Here is a 16669-nt window from a genome sequence, read left to right as displayed (position 1 = left end):
GATATGACGAGCGGTGGCAGACGATGTAGCCGCTGGGCTGTGCTATGGATCGATACATTCACAATTACTTAGTAAGTGAAGTCCACTATCCGTAGTTTTGTATCAGCCAAGCAATTTCTATCGTACAATACTACAGCCCACCCGACGATACTTTGTCCTATGTGAGATGGCAAGATTGTAGCAGATCAACTGTATAAGTACAAAAGTGAAGAAACAAGAAAAAGGTGAAAAAAGAAGAAACGCTGTGAAGGTCTACCGTTCGACTCCCAGAACCTTTCGTCATGGACGGCTGGAATCATGTCAACCATTTATTACGCCTCGTCAATGGAAGAAGCGACAATCAATCTGCCAAGAAAGAAGACGCAACAAAAGCATCACTCGTACCTAGGACCGGTGTTTGTCGCAACACAACACCGGACTTTGCAAGAACGTGTTTCAACAACGCGACAAAAGTTGTCCTGATGAGACCAATACGCAAGATGGCTTAGATAGCTGGCCAGGAAAGTAAACAGCCGGACGGCTATCTGTCAAGTGCCCACGTCGCGATTCCTCTTCCCGACCCGGGTAATGTTATAAACTACATGTTTAAGCCAGTCTTTGCGGGCGGCTACGACCATGCAAAGCCAGAGTGACTCGAGGGGATGACTCGGACTGCTAGTCAGGTTGTGTCGCTAAGATTTCCGGGCTAGTTGTGCTCTCCGACGTCGTGAGCCTTGACAAGCGGACTAGTGACAGTATGGTCGCAGCCAAAGATGCCATCAGGGTTACGAACGGGAATTTCCAAGGGAAGGACGTGCTGAGGCGGAGTGAAGGGACTTTCTGAAGCCTGGGAGAATGAGGGACGAGTTGAGCGGATCAGCTCGGGGGTCGTTTGCTCGTTAGTAGCATCAGTGTTGTGAGGTGCTAGGGCATTGTCAGTCAAGATGCGTGTAAGAGCTGTGAGCGTGTATCTTACCTCCAAGAGTAGGTGAAAGGGCGGCTTGGGAGTTGATCGGCGAGTGCGCAAGGCTGATCAAAGCAGCAACGGCGTCAACCTCTTTCGCTTCCATCTCCTTGTTGTCTTCCTCCTCTTTAGTCACATCCTGAATCTCGACATGGTCGGCATCTGGTAGATGCAACAAGAAGTGCTGCCAATCCTCAAGATGATCCGCATACTCCGATTCGCACTCAATACCCTTGGCTGCAATGTCTGCCTTCATCGCCTTGTACCTCTCCATCATCTTGAACGTAATCCTGGGTATATACGTATCGCCTGACTTGCCAAAGATACAGCTATTAAGTCGAGCCCTGAGAACAGGATACATGCGTTTGAACTTTGAAGCAAAAGCGTTGGACTCGCGCTCAACACGAGGCGGAAGATCGTTGCCAGCCCTATCTTGAATCACGCTACCCACGAACGTCGCGTTGAACGCATCGCGGACTTGTCTGCTCGCCGGAAGCAGGATACCGCGCTTGCGTGATTCTACAATCGATAGCTGGAAGTACAGCTCGAACCAAAGATCCTCTTGTTCGTACCACAGGCTGACGGAGCGGGCCTTGAGACCGGCGCGGCCGTAGATTTGGTTGCGCCAGGCGTTGATTCTACTGATATGATGGGCGGAGTTCCAGTCGATCATTGAATGGGGAATTTTGCGGAAGTGCAGCTCGGTGACTCTGTTTGTGGTGGAGCAGTCGCAGACCATGCGCAGGAGGGATTCATCCTTGTGGCTGATGCTGGCCTTCTTGCGGGTACCGCGTGGGACGAGAGTCGACTTTGATCCATTTGCTTTGGAATTGGTTGCGACGAGCGTTTTTGTGCCTGCTGATGCGCTATTTGATGTTGGCTTGAGCTTCTTAGGTGACAGTGCCAGAGCTGGATCGTCGGTGTGCTCGTCGGCAGAACGTTTACGCCTGTATGCGGAGAGTGAAGTGACTGTGAGCGATGACTGCGGATCTTTCTTGATCTTCTCAAACGAAGATTGAGAGGGAAGACGAGTTGTTGGCTCCTGACTGATTTGTTCGCGCTTAGAAGGCATATTGTTTACGTGGGAGGAGTGAGCAGTTGAGTTCTAGGGATAGGGCTTGCGGTGTCGCTGATCGTTTGCGACGTGGATTCGACAACGAGCTCCAATGACACCAAAAGCGAACAAGTGTGTGTAGCTATTAGAGGTGGTTGCGACGTTGCGGATGCTTTGGTTGAAGTTGTTTGGGCACGGTCGAAGCTGTGTTGTGTTGTTGTGGGAATAGAGATCTGAAATAGAGACGAGATGTAGGATAGAACTTAGCTTGAGAGATTCTTGACGGCCCGTAGTGACTCGAAAAGTTTTCACGAGGGCGTTTGAGGTGAAACAGAGTGTAAGTGCACGCAGTGTACGCGTTGTTGATGCTCCGCGACGTCGCCACGGAATTACCAACGCTAGCTATTGTCGCCCTAAGATGGAGGAGGTGAATGTGCAAGGTAGTAAGACGAATAGACTTAGAAGGCATGAAACAAAAACACCTGGTAAAGAGATCTCGTATAAGGGAAGAAAGCTGTGGTGACTGCGTGCTCTCAACTGACGTCGCCCCCAGCTGTTGTTGGTTTTCCACGTTCACCTTCACCAACATACGTGCGGAGTTTCAACATTTTCTAGTTCTCTCCCAACTTGAGAGTGTTGAGAAGCTTTTTCGTAAGACAATGGCTCGCAGATACAATGATTGCAGTGAAGAGGCCGCCTGACAGTGACGCGCGGAGCTTGTGCCTTGTTCTAGAGTGGCATACCAGAGGTAGCGCATGCATCTATTGTCGTTATCCTCCATCTTTTTTCGTATTTCGAACTCCCGTTTGAGGTTCCGCTCGATTCAGGTGGTGATTGCCTCCCGACTCCAGGTTCAAATGGATTGGCATTGACTTGAATGACAGGAAGTGTAGCGAAGGCCTGGCCGCACAATCATTGCTAGCTAAACCTTTCAATAAGGTTTCTGCTTCGCCCGGTTGATTGAAGGTCGAGTTGTTCTCTATGATCCACTATCGAGATGTATACTCCACGCACTCGACGGGTCGATAGAGGCGGTTTTCCCTGCTCTACACTAGTTCGAAGTGAGAATAGCGGAATACTCCCAGGCGCCCACCAAAAGTCATCGCCTCAACTACGCCACAATCTCACAGCATGTAGCTGTCTTTCCCGTACAATGCTAGATATTGCGCCAATTATCCGGAAATGGGCCTGAGTCTGGATGCCTGCAGTCGAGCGAGCTGCGGGATGATCGATTTTGCTACGAATCAGCATGCCTCGTTAAAGAGTCTCTGGAGAGCCCTGGGCACTCAACCTTCCACGCGCTCCTTGCGACAGCGACGCAAGGCCATCACTCACGAACGTCCTGTCGAGGATTCTCATACGCGTGCGATTGACTGAGGCAACGCGCAAAGATGAGAGCCACATGCCTCGCTCTCATTAGAGTCCTCACGGTAGGCGTGATAGCACAAGCCGGCAGCGGCGTCTTTGAGCCGCAAGATTTCAACATAACGGCGGCTCTCGAAAACCTCGGCATTGACGTATCAGCTCTACCACAGCCAGCGAATACATTCAATGTAAGGTCTTCAGATGTGCCATGCTCAAACGCTGTAAGTATAACCATCGCATAATGGGGTTAAATAACACGAGTTGACAAAGACCCTAGTGTATCGCTTTAACGATACTGTTTGGCGCTGACAAAGTCTTGGCTGAAGGGGCGACCGCATACAGCGGTTTCACGGCAGGATACTGGTCTGCTCAACAAAGCTCACTACGACCTTCCTGTGTCTTCAAGCCCACCAAAACCCTAGACGTCTCAACACTAGTACTCGCGGCTAGACTGTACCAATGCCCTTTCGCCATAAAAGGTGGGGGTCATGCGGCATGGGCCGGTGCGTCCAGCATTGAAGACGGAATTACGGTCTCGTTGGAAGATTTCAAGCAGGCCGTTGTTGCCTCCGACAAACAGACAGTTGATATCGGCCCTGGGCTCCGATGGATAGAGGTTTACAAGGCTGTCGAGAAAGACGGCCTCAGTGTTGCGGGAGGGCGTGTAAGTCTACACATCTACTTTCATTATATGCTACTTTTGCTGATAGTGGATGAAGATGGCCCCTGTAGGCGTACCTGGACTCATCCTTGGAGGAGGCATATCCCACTTTGCGAGCAAGCGCGGCTGGGCATGTGATAACGTGGTGAGTTTTGAACTGGTCACAGCCTCTGGCTTCGCTATCAACGTCACCACAACTTCTTATCCTGATCTATACTGGGCATTGAGAGGAGGAGGTAACAATTTTGGGATTGTCACAAACTTTAAGCTTGACGCCTTCCCACTTGGTCAGATGTGGGGAGGCCAGCGGGTGTACCTGGAGGATGCAACTACGGCCGTGCTGGATGCGCTCTACCAGTTTACCGTATCTGGATCTGCCAAGGACGAAGATGCCGCCCAGATTGTGGTAAGTGCGCTTAACTTGTTCATCTTGCGTGGAAGACTGACATGTACAGACTTTCGCTAGCGCACCCGGAATCGGCAAAGTCTCTTTTGCCAATTTGCATTACGCCAAGCCGATTGCTAACGCGTCCGTCTTCTCCAGTTGGAACAATATTACTGCCATCGATGATACCACCGGCCTCCGGCCAATGTCCGGGATGGCTGACCTCCTGAACCAGGGAGCACCTACACCCGGAGCTTACCAGACCTGGTGGGGCATTAGTTTGAAGATGGATAGAGAACTCCTCCAGTTCATCGTTGACACGTTCTACGCTCAGGAAGCGAGCGTCGCCGATGTCGAGAAGATATTACTCATCATGGCCGTCCAGCCCATCACTGAGGGCGCGACCAAAGCCATGCAGAAGAACGGCGGAAATGCTTTGGGTATCGACCCAGAAAACGGCCCATACTTCGTACTTAACTTCAACGCGGCCTGGGATAGAAAGGAAGACGAACCCAAGTTTCACAGTGTCATTGCCAACGTCATCAAACTTGTCAAGGCGGAAGCAAAGAGGAGGAACCTTGACAACGACTTTGTGTATCTCAACTACGCATCTGAATATCAAGACCCCATTGGCAGCTACGGGGTGAAGAACAAGAAGCGGCTGGTAGAGATATCGAAGAAGTACGATCCTAAACAAGTCTTCCAGTACCTCCAACCTGGTGGGTTCAAGCTGGTGAAGGGCGCGCCGAATATGAATACTCCGAACGCGTCATTGGCCATTTCTCACGAACTTTGAAGTGTCTCGGATTCAAAGTACGTACTACTAGTCGTCTTGTACACTAGTGACTGCGGAGAGAGAAGAGGCAAGGTGGTTGCATTGCCCGGCATGAATGTCGCAGAAAGCGTTAGAGCAAAGATCACCAAAGCATCAAAAATCTCTTTTCGTCCTTTATGCATGCATTTATCGCGTCCAGCACTCATTTGTTCGCACTGATTGTACAATGCTTGGCATCATTGGGACGCGAACGGTCCTGTGAGCAATACGTTCACGTCCAGATGACAGGAACCATCAAAGCTTTAATTAGAACGTCGTAAGTGTGGAAGTACTGAACCTTATGCCTCCCGGTCAATCTACCAAGGTGCGCCACTCGCTAGGTCTGTGCAACTCTGCATGAGGCACTGGTAACACTGTCAGTCTCAACGACCTTTGGCTCTTGACTCAATAACTTCAAGTCAACCACTGCTGCGCTGGCGTTTATTATGCGAAAGACCGCCGTTTACGCGCTCCTCATCTCCATCCTACTCCACGAACCCACGCTTGAGGTGGTCATCAACCTTCTCGTCAACGCACACATCTTCTCGTGCATCTCGTTCGAAGTCCTATGCACCTTGATCAAAGGTCACTTCCCACCGGTCGCCTTTTTGACTACGACTATCTTCTCCAATACACGCGCCTTTATATAGCAACAATATGGATGGGCAATATCAAGACTGGCGTCGTTCGTACGTGTTCAGCTGGTACATCTGGTGCGCTGGGCGACAGGATTGCTCACAGAGAGCCCGCGTTAGTTGTGCGAGTTGAATAAGTTAATCATTGAGACTGGAGATGACCCGACGTGGAGACTACAGGATCATACCGATGGAAAAGTGTTGGAAAATGGGTTAGTCGCGGGAGAGACAGTGGTAGAAGTCCGCGCAGAAGTACGAAGAAGGCGTATCCAGGCCTCGCCTAGGCTTGGCAGTACGAGCATAAACACACATGTGTCAAGAAGAACAATCCACGAACGAGGCAAAAATGCTTTAATTCAGATAACCAATGGTGACTAAGGAGCAAGAGATCGTTGCATACGCTCGGTGCAGTCTAAGTGTGGTAAATAAGAACACCAGTCACACAGATGGCCCGACGATACAAAATTGCGCGGTCGTAGGAACAGTAAGATGGAGAAAATATCGCGAGGGAGAAATACTAAGAGATCCCATACGTCTCAGTTAACATGATCGGAAGACCTACCCACTTTGTATCGATGGATGCTAAGCAGACCAGTGATACTGCTCCAAAACATAGCCTTCCTCTTATGACCTAGGAGGAGGAGGAGGAGGAGGAATAATAGGAGGGAGAGAGCGATATGAGCTCGGACCGTTATCACGGGATCTATAGTCAGAGTCATCTCTTCCGGGCGTGGCACGCGTACCATCTGGGCAAGGCTGATCGTGTGCCGCTCACTGCTGAGTACGCCCGCGGGTGTCAGTAGCACCTTGAGGAGTGTTTTGATGCCGTGCTGGAAGTGGGTATGTGATGGTGCGCGAATCGCGTTGTGCTGCTGGCTCCCGCGCGATCGGCGGACGTCCTGTCACACGGCTATTCGCCGAGCCTGAAGCTGCCGATTGATCAGATCGCGTAAGCATAGCCCGCAGTGCAAGAGGAGGATTGAATCCCGGAGTACTAACCTGACCCTGTAACTGCTGCACCCGAAGTGTTGGAGGATTGTAGTGTAGGCGATTGGAGGGAGCGCTTCTACGGGATAACGAACCATATGGATCGCCCAGGGTATTTTGGAGTACATTCGCCAAAGCTGTAGTCCCATTACGGTCTCGCTGGTTCTTTTGGTCCATGGCAGCCTGTAGATCTCTAACATGGCACCTGCCTAGCACTCGTGTGCTCTTGGACGGCCGGAACGTGATCACATTCTCCGTGTCCATAGCAGAAACTGGAAGCCAGTTTTCAGGCGATCGGATACGAAGCGGTAGGTTACCGGTTGGATTTGGCGGTGCCGGGTGACCTTCAATATGTATTACGAAGTACGTGGCTAACCTCACTAGGGTTCTGGACTTGCTGAGAAAGTTGTCGTTATTGCTCGTAATCGCGAAACCGGTCCGATATTCATGATTCCCGCCGATGACCACGACTCTACGTTTTTCCGAGATACTAAGACCCCCCGATGAAGGTATAGTTTTCCCGTCGCCCAGGTATGCGTTTGAATCTCCAGTAACATCTGTCTCATCGATTTCGGCTACATCGCTGATTTCTATATCGTTCGCGTCGGTAAGGGTCGCCTTTCTATCGTCTCCCTCATAGAATTCGTAGTATCCAATCATATTCTTCTTACTATTAGGCGTTTTGTAAAGAGATAGATGTTGATTTCTAATAGCGCTACTTATGCCAGATAGACCTTGGCGGGGGCCACAGTGAGTGATATGAGCGATAATCGGGCAGCAGGTTACTGCGATAGTCTTTGTAATCATCTTGATCTGCGTAGGAAGAGCATTTCGGGATGGGCTTCTCCTTGAGAGGGATCGACTCCGTGGGTTTGACTCGTGTACCCTCAGACGCGGCATTTTCGGTTTGAGACGGTTTATTACAATGAGTGTCAGCTGGAGCATCGAGCAAAGGAGTCGTTTTACTCTCTCGCGGAGGCCTGTTCTCTTCAGTAGGTACAGCGTTAGACCTAACGGAGGGTACTGGCTCTTCAGCACCTACATTGCTCCAGCGATCACCCAGTCCCCCCGGTTTTGGATGGACGTTCGTTCTTGGGACTCTTCATATGGTGGTGTCCGGCGATCTTGATCGTCGTTCAGTCTACCCGGTCGGTTTTGGGGCACTAGAGACCTCGACCGCGTACGGTTTCGTCCTCTAGAACTTGGAGACCTCGATCGCCTTCTACGAGTGTGGTACGAATCCCCATGGCTCGGTACATATCTATCGTGTCCTTCTTCGCAACACCTCCTACGTTGGTTTCGGTTGTTCGCCATGACTTATCTTTCCGGACCAGAGCACCAAACTTCTTGGTTCCTTTCGGCTCTCGGTTGTTGAGTTCTCGGCGGGGAGCATTAAGGATGAACAGGGTGCATGCCGCAACTCTGAGCTTTCATGCAGAGAGCAACCCTCGCGAGAAGGCACTTGTGCGCCTACGTAGAATTCGTTTTTGCATCGTGAAAGCTCACTCTGGCCCACGTCCATCCTTGGGCTAAGAGAAGTTCAAGATTCTGCCGATTACACCCAGCAACTATTCATCAGCCAAACTTTTCAACCTCAGTTCTTTGTATATATGATAGATTTAATCTGGGGAAACATTTTCGTGTAGGCATTTCATCAACTGCTGGATTCTTGAATGGCTCGGCGTAGTGTATCAGTTCTCGCATTTTGTGAAGCTACACATGCTCCAGCGCCGTCGCGAAAGCCAGATGCGATATGGTTTCTTATGTTTGTAGTATTACTCATTCTGGAGGAACTCTGCGTACATTTATTGTATGCGTTGCGACATCCCCAATCGCTCTCTCACAATGCCTGGGACATGGGTTGTTAGTGCCTTTGAAGATTCAGCACCATTCACTTTGTTTATTGAGCGTTAGCAAAGCTTTGATCAATTCATTTGTACAAGTACTTGCTTGTTTTTTGCTTGCTATTCTCCCCATTCACAAATTCTGACCTTTGCAAAGCAGCAGCCGTTTCGCAATTTCAATATAAGACTTATCCAGCATGTCTCGACTTGTGAGCCAAAAGGGACCTCTTAACGCCACCACGGGCTCCAGTGACAAGCGACAGTTTACAAATCTCCTTGGCAAGCGGGCACTAGATGATGCTGACGGGTCTCAGATAAAGTCGGCTCCAGCAGCGGCTCGCCAGCTGTCTCCGCCAGGTTTCAAACGCATCTTATCCAGCAGTGAACCGTTACACTTGTACAGCCGCCGAGATCCCATAATTGGCACACTCCCGAAAAGGACAAAACTCACAGACACACTCAAGGCTTCGGCAAGCTTGTTGAAAGGATTGGCAGCCGAGCCGGGAGATAAACATCTGCCCTTTTTTGTTCAGTGCCTGTTGGCTGGCTGTCTCCATTGCTATCCTGGCGAATACCATGCTATCCATCGCGGCTCCTCGTCCTGCGAGGACTGCGCATATCGCCCCCCGGGATACGACATATGGCGTGTTTGTCATACTGCCTCGGACGAGGATATGTTTACAGAAGGTGATGCAGTCATGTCTCGGACTTATGACGGTGAGAAGAATGTTCTGTCCCTCGTCCTCGCGCGTCGACTATTCAAAGCCATGCATAACTCGGTGCTTGAGGGTCGCCTGTATCGTAAGACGAGGAGACGAATAGATGCAGAACTAGACGTAATATACTAAGATGCACAACCAGCATGGCAAGAGTATAAATCTGCTATTGCAGACCTCAAGGCGTTGAAGAAAAGATTGAGTCTTGCACAACTCCCACTCTACGAGGAGCGATCCCATCTGAAAGACGCAAGGAACAAACTCAAGCAGACGCAACACTGTTACTGAGCCTTCGAGACGCGCGAACTGCAACTAAAGAGTAAGCTGTGGAAGGCAGAGGAGCCTTGGTTCGCGAGCTTGGTGGATCTTGACTATTATTACGCCTTGGTTCTAGAAGACGCCGGAGTAGTATCGGAAGATAAAGATAAAGGCTGTGGATTAGACGAGTATAAGTATCATCGTAATGTTCGGTCCCGGAGTTACGGAGACAGCGATGTGTATGATGGTGAAGACACCGATACCGATTGCTCTGTCAGCGAAGCGTCGCACGTGGTCAACGGTAACTAAAGCCCAGTGCAGGCCCCAGAATTCCTTCTCGACGAAGCAGACGAAATACGAGCCGAATGGTTGAGGTATGTCGCATATTTTGAAGCGAAAGTCGAGTCTGCAAGGCAGATGCACGAGGATGTTCGACAGACCTACGCACCCTTGCTCACGGATTACATCGCGGACAATCCCGGTAGCAATCTAGACGATCTCAAAGACGAGGTTGGACCGCAGCATGTACAGAATGTGCGCAAATACATAAAAATATTACAGGATGCAGAGAATGCACTAGAAACCGCAAGAGAGGCAGCGAGAAAGGCTGGGATAGATCCAAATGCGGAACACGCGCAAGACCTCGACTCAGACGAAAATGTCCCCAACATGTGGGTTACGTGGGAAGTTCAAAGGTTGATAGCCGAAGTCGATCGTAAGAAGATCTCTCGATGGTTGGATGTGTCTGGAAAGTTCGAGCCATGGCCACTCGGATTTCCAAAATTTGACACATTTTCTGAGATTGAGAGCAGTTTCGAAGGCTGTGAGTTGTTGACGAGAGGATCATGCAAAGTTAGGCATAAACAGCGTGATACCAGCTCATCTCGGAACAATTTGCCCAAGCCGTCCGACCATCGGTTGACGACAAGCGACGTGCGTCTAGATAGCGTCAGCAGGTTCGACGACTATGATTACAGGCGCCACCACATCGACGCATGGGCACAGAGAGTGCGTGAAGGCTATCTCTAGGTTATGGAGAATTGCAGCGCAAATATGTCGCATTTATGGTGGAATCTGCTTGTGCTCTGGAATGGAATAAGTGATGCAAAGCGCTAATGGACAACCCGTCATCCAGATAGACAAAAAGAGCTTCCTTGCATCCTTCCAGCCGCAAGCTATGAGTTGACCTTGTCTGAGTAGAACGCCAACACTAACTCTGGAGTGTTCGCCTTTTCCCTTACTCATAGAGGTTCAAGACCAAGGATAACGTATCGCCCAGAGTGTGCTTTAATTTCGCGTATAACCTATACAAAACGAGCATACCCGTAAACATTCAAGGCTTTTTAGGGTCTGTCACGCGGCGTGCTAAGAGTGGTAATCGATAGTGCTGCGTGGGCGGAGAGCTGGGAAGTGAAGAATACAGCAGCAGTCACTTGTAGTTTCTTGATATCACAGTTGGTTACATAAAGTCACTGTCGCAAAAAAAGATAGACGTTGTAGTATGCTTGATGAGTAGGCTGGGAGACGAAAAGAAAGAGCTGCTGAGAGAATTGAAGGGACAAGTGAGGTATTGAGATGAATGCGACAGGGTGAGCCAGAGTTCCGATACTAGGCCTGTACAGAAGAGGAGGATCAAATAATGAGAGACGCATGCTCCGGTGTTACAATGAATCCTGCGATGTGATGATTCCAGACCAATTTTTTCCACATTCTGTGATGATGGTGTTCGCGTGTGTGAATCGTGGTGGTTGATGTATCGCCAAGTAAAGACGCAATTTGGTTGAAAAATCGATGACGTAATCGAGACGAAAATCGGCCATCGTACTCGTCACATCACGTCTCATGACTTCAGCCTTGCACCCAGCCTTACCCTTTGATGCTCATAGTCGTCACAGTCACCGACATATCCTAGGGTCTACACTCTACCATAGTATCCATGCAAGGCGTTTACCGCTCATTCTCCTGGACGTACCACTGCATGGCCGGAGCTGCTCTTGCCATGTCACGGCTGCATGTGCCTCATTGGGGTAAAAGTCGCGGATGAACTTGTTCTCCCAGGATCCGCTTGATGCACAGTCAGCCTACGTCAATGCGCGTGCACAAACGTTACAAGACCACTTTGGAAGGCTAGTGTTCCTCTCAACAAATCCGCCCACCAATGGACTGACCTGCTTGTATTGATTTCGAATAAATACCACGTCCTTCGTGGAGTCAGATGTAACTTCACGGCATTATTGGCCGCATGCGCTGAAATCACGGTGAGGTCGCATCCCTGCAGTAATACAGCATGCTCGCAGCATCGATCATAGGGCTGGCTACTAAGGCTGACATGCAGTTCTGACCCTGGTTGGCGATGCTCTTCCGTGCGTGAGTTACATCAGCCCTCTTACCATGTCGAGCAGTCGGCTAGACGGAGGTATAGCCGTTTTACTATTCACCGTACCATGAGTACTGCTGAAGGGTACAGCATTCCAGCGCGTCCACACTTATGCAGGCACTGCGCGACTTTGAGACAACCTTGTTTCCAGCACCATGGATGCGATGAGACATGCCCGGTGACTCGGAACCGAGATGCTTGATGGGACGCGCCCACGCCTGCGGAAGGAAAGCTGCCGTTGAGACCCATCAAAGGATGTTCGGCACACACATCGGACACGTGAACATCCACTCAGAAAATTCCCTGCTGGAGACGTGGAGTCTGACACTGCATCGACAACTTTCCAAATAATGTTGGTGTGGGCGCCGCGTTCATCGTTCCGTCCTGCGGTAGGGAAACGCGGTCACCCCAGAAATCGCTCGAGACGCCGAACGCAGAACATAGCTGAAGCACCGAAGAAATGCTTCTCGGGGATTTACTGTACCCTAATCTGCTTGTACAGAACTCGCAAAATCACACCACTGTCATTGCCATACGATGAAGGGGAGCCAATATTGTGGGAAGCGTTTTGGCATCACTATCGTATGCACCCAAAGACGGCGAGCATAGTCGCTCACCTCTAAACCTCTACCAGATGACGCTTTTTTGGTAATATGACAAGACAAGAAGTCGGTCAGGCTTGCAGCCGTAGTCGACCAAAACAGGCTACTTGGCCGCCCCCAAGGCTAATCCAGCAGCACGCATTAGCCGTCTGGCGCGATTTCCACAGAACGACAACCTCCCTACCGTTTCGCGTTGCAACCCAGCACTCTTACTCGTCGTCCGTCCGTGTGTGCAGCTGAAGACGCAGGCCGATGCAGCCGCATCCGATCACCGTTATTCTGTCTCTCCGCTTTTTGCTGTCGGCGAAGACTTCTCGTGCATACATGGTTCGGGAGCTCCGCGGGCAGCTGATTCGTAGCGGCTTGGAGAGCGGGGGTCCAGCGGCTGCGCCGAGCAGCGCCCTTGTGTCTGACTGCCCCACTTCTTTTCTTACAGGCACTCGAAATACCACACCATACATGGCAGTTCTGTGAAGCTTCGTTGGGGGCTGAGAAGTACATCAACATTGCCAAACATTTATTAACCACAGGGCCCCCAATGGACGCCATACGCCCCAAGAAGCATAGCCAGCCCCTGGGCATTCGGGATCTGGCACTAAATTAACAATGGCATCGAATGGTACTCACAACGACTTCATCAACATCACAACTCCACATTCCCGGGCGCCCAGCATGGTTCAGGAAACGCCAGCGTCCGCGCCGCGGCCGCGCTTGTCAGTCAGGAAACAAGCGCCTCAGAGGAACATTGACGAATTCTGGAACAAGTTTACGACCAAACATCCCGGCAAGATCTTTACGATCTTACCCGACAACCTGTATGCGAAGCGTGCCGCCGCACATGCGCCGAGAGGATCCATACCCGGTGTCAATGCGCTTGCATCCTACGAGGAGGCCAAAGAAGCTTGCACTAGAAAGGTTGACAAGATCGTCAAGGAATGCCGGCGATTGAATCAAAAGTATCGAGATCCGCATTTCGACATCGAGGCGGACTTCAAACGATCGCAAGCACTTCCTGACACACCAGCCGACTGTCTGACTGGGCTCAATGAAGACAAGACCGATTTTCATCCCTTATCGGTCAAGAGAGTTGAGGTACGTGTGTTATGTAGCATTGTCAAGACTTGGCTAATATATCACAGGACATTTTCGACGAACCACGATTCTATATTGGAGGCGCTACAGCGAACGATGTACGGCAGGGCAACGACGGCGACTGCTGGTTCATGTCAGCGCTGGCAACAATTTCGAACAAGGAAGAATTGATACAACGGGTATGCGTTGCACGCGACGAGCAGGTTGGTGTATACGGCTTTGTCTTTCACAGAGGTACAGACACGAACACACACATCCGGATAGAATACAGACTAACATGTCTCAGACGGTGAATGGATATCCGAAGTTATCGATGACAAACTATACCTGATCAAAGAAGACTTTGACGAAGCCAAACTCGAGCGCTATCACTGGCTGGAGCTCCAGAACCGCAAAAGCCCTGAAGACGAATATCGTACCGTAATGCAGACCGGTTCGCGAGCGTTGTACTTTGCACAATGTAGCGATCCCAATGAGACGTGGCTGCCATTGCTCGAAAAGGCTTTTGCCAAAGCACATGGTGACTATAGTGCCATCGATGGTGGCTTTGTTGGGGAAGGTATCGAGGACCTCACTGGGGGTGTCACGTCAGAAGTCTTCGCGACCGATATTCTGGACAAGGACAAATTCTGGCGCGAAGAGCTCATGAACGTCAACAAGACGTTCCTCTTCGGGTGTGGTCAGATGGGCGGTATCTACGGTGCCCGCAAGGGTATCCAGGAGAAGCACGCATACTCCGTCATGGAGGCACGCGAAATCGATGGCCAGCGCTTGTTGAAGCTTCGAAACCCCTGGGGCCGGACCGAGTGGACTGGCCGTTGGAGCGATGGATCGGAAGAATGGACCCCGGAATGGATGAAGAAGCTTGATCACAAGTTCGGCGACGATGGCGTCTTTTGGATATCTTACAAGGACCTGCTGCGCACCTATCAACACTTCGATCGCACTAGGCTCTTTGGTCCGGAATGGACGGTCTCTCAGCAGTGGACAAGTGTCAACGTTCCTTGGACTGTCGATTATCTCGACACCAAATTCAAGATACACCTCGCCAAAGGCGGCCCGGTCGTTATTGTCCTCAGTCAGCTTGATGATCGATACTATCAAGGTCTTGAAGGGCAGTATGAGTTCAATCTGCAGTTCCGCCTACACAAAGACGATGAAGAGGAGTACATTGTTCGCAGCAACGGTACATATTATATGAAGCGCTCTGTCTCTACAGAGCTTGACCTCGAAGCGGGCAACTACACCGTCCTGCTCAAGATTAAAGCAACACGAATCCCGGATAACCCAACACCGGACGAAGTTATCCGATCCACGTGTACCAAGCGACGCGAGAAGCTTCTATCAATCGGGCTTTCTTACGATCTTGCCCATGCTAAGGGGCAGTTCAGGGAGCAAGAGAAGGACAAGGTCCAATATGAGAAGGAGCAGAAGATTGAGCGAAAAAAGGCCGAGCTCAAGCAAGCCCATGAACGTCGCAAGAGGCTACGCAGAAAGGCCGAGCTGCGCGATCAGAAGAAAGCGGCCAAAGAGACGCGCAAACTCAACCGGTCTGGTGACATGGCAGAAGTTGAGAGGAAGCTACAAGACCTGTCTGGTCTTGGAATCAACGTCGACGAAGACAATCGTACCTCTGGTGACGAAGAGGCTAAGCCTGTTCACCAAGCCGTCTCCAGGCACCATCGTGCATCCAGCCTTGATCCACTCCGTGAACGCTCGGCAAGTCCTAGTGGCGGTTTCGGTGGTCGAGGTGGATATAACAAAGGCCGAGACGGCTACAACGCATCGCTTCCTGGAGCACTCCAAGGTCGTGGCGGCTACAACCGCGACAGTCACGGCTCTACAACGTCTGAGGTTCCGATCCTTCAGGGACGAGGCGGGTATAATCAAAGCCAACAAGCTTCTCCTGCTGCCCACAATCAAGGCTTTCAAGGACGCGGGGGCTACAACCAGAATATGCCGGGTGAGTTTCAAGGGAGAGGAGGTTACAATCAAAACATGCCTGGAGAGCTCCAGGGTCGAGGAGGCTACAACCAAAACTTACCTGGGGAACTTCAAGGCCGGGGTGGTTACAATACCGAACTGCCTGGCACCTACCAAGGTCGCGATGGGTATAACGAAAGCCAAACGACGGACTCACCAATACCTACACCATTGCCAACACCTCTTCCAACCCCGATGACGGATGAGTTCCATCCTGGAACCCCTGGTCCAAGGACCTATAGCCCTCGTCCTGAGCGCCGATCGCCAGCTGCCTCTCGCCGGGCCACACTTACCCCTATCCCTGGTGTCCGACCTGGTATCCAGGTAACCCGTGGGCGAAGTGCTAGCGACTACTCCCACCGCGCTCAGCATGGAATGCACTCGCCTGACGATATGTCAGACGACTCTTCCTGGGATTCTGAAATCGATGGCCCTTGCTCGCTCGATTCTGACATTTCCGACAATGAAGAGAACATTCCACGCATATTCTCCGAACGTCAACCCCGATACGTATGGTACAACGGTGCGCGCTACCCATACATCGAAGATGAGGATGAGTTCGAGCGCGACCCCTGGAACGCTGTCTGTGTCGTCGGTCTTCGCGTCTTCAGCAAGGATAACACCGACGTCACGATCGAAGTGCACAACGGTGAGGGTGAGTCCAGAAAGAAGTCTGATGGAGATGATGCGAGTGTGGCGAGCATGGGCACGGTTAGACGTAAAGAAAAGGCGCTTGATGTCGACGACAGTGCCGCAGATGCTACAAGTCCGATGCGGACGAGGAGTACTGGTCTTGATGATGAACTGAGCGCACGATTGAATCGGACTGAGGAGGCGGAGCTCGTAAGCCATGTTGGTAGTGCGCCGGCAGGCATGGAGAGGAGTCGTCAGGGGACGTTGAGTTGAGTAAGATGATGGAGTACTACGGAGTCTGGGTAACTCATAGTTCGATA

At 51.0% G+C, this 16669-nt stretch overlaps 4 protein-coding genes across 4 annotated transcripts; 2 read left to right on the top strand and 2 right to left on the bottom strand.

Annotated features, from left to right (window-relative positions):
- Nucleotides 1–685: 685 nt before the first annotated feature.
- ALTATR162_LOCUS698 (uncharacterized protein) lies at nt 686–2015 on the bottom strand (the record flags this gene model as incomplete). The annotated part of the gene is made up of 2 exons (XM_043308292.1): nt 686–903; nt 956–2015. 2 exons carry the CDS (start codon nt 2013–2015, stop codon nt 686–688), a joined length of 1278 nt encoding a protein of 425 aa, XP_043164227.1.
- Nucleotides 2016–3388: 1373 nt separating this feature from the next.
- ALTATR162_LOCUS697 (uncharacterized protein) lies at nt 3389–5204 on the top strand (the record flags this gene model as incomplete). The annotated part of the gene is made up of 4 exons (XM_043308291.1): nt 3389–3583; nt 3640–4026; nt 4073–4429; nt 4479–5204. The coding sequence occupies 4 exons, from the start codon at nt 3389–3391 to the stop codon at nt 5202–5204; spliced, it is 1665 nt and encodes a 554-aa protein (XP_043164226.1).
- Nucleotides 5205–6628: 1424 nt separating this feature from the next.
- ALTATR162_LOCUS696 (uncharacterized protein) lies at nt 6629–7504 on the bottom strand (the record flags this gene model as incomplete). The annotated part of the gene is made up of 1 exon (XM_043308290.1): nt 6629–7504. The coding sequence occupies one exon, from the start codon at nt 7502–7504 to the stop codon at nt 6629–6631; it is 876 nt and encodes a 291-aa protein (XP_043164225.1).
- A 5743-nt stretch (nt 7505–13247) lies between these two features.
- ALTATR162_LOCUS695 (uncharacterized protein) lies at nt 13248–16622 on the top strand (the record flags this gene model as incomplete). Its single annotated transcript, XM_043308289.1, has 3 exons — nt 13248–13733; nt 13781–13967; nt 14020–16622. 3 exons carry the CDS (start codon nt 13248–13250, stop codon nt 16620–16622), a joined length of 3276 nt encoding a protein of 1091 aa, XP_043164224.1.
- Nucleotides 16623–16669: the final 47 nt, after the last annotated feature.

The sequence above is a fragment of the Alternaria atra genome (genome assembly GCF_907166805.1).
Source record: "Alternaria atra isolate CS162 genome assembly, contig: 21, whole genome shotgun sequence".
NCBI lineage: Eukaryota > Fungi > Ascomycota > Dothideomycetes > Pleosporales > Pleosporaceae > Alternaria > Alternaria atra.
This window is presented reverse-complemented; position numbering and strand designations above follow the sequence as displayed.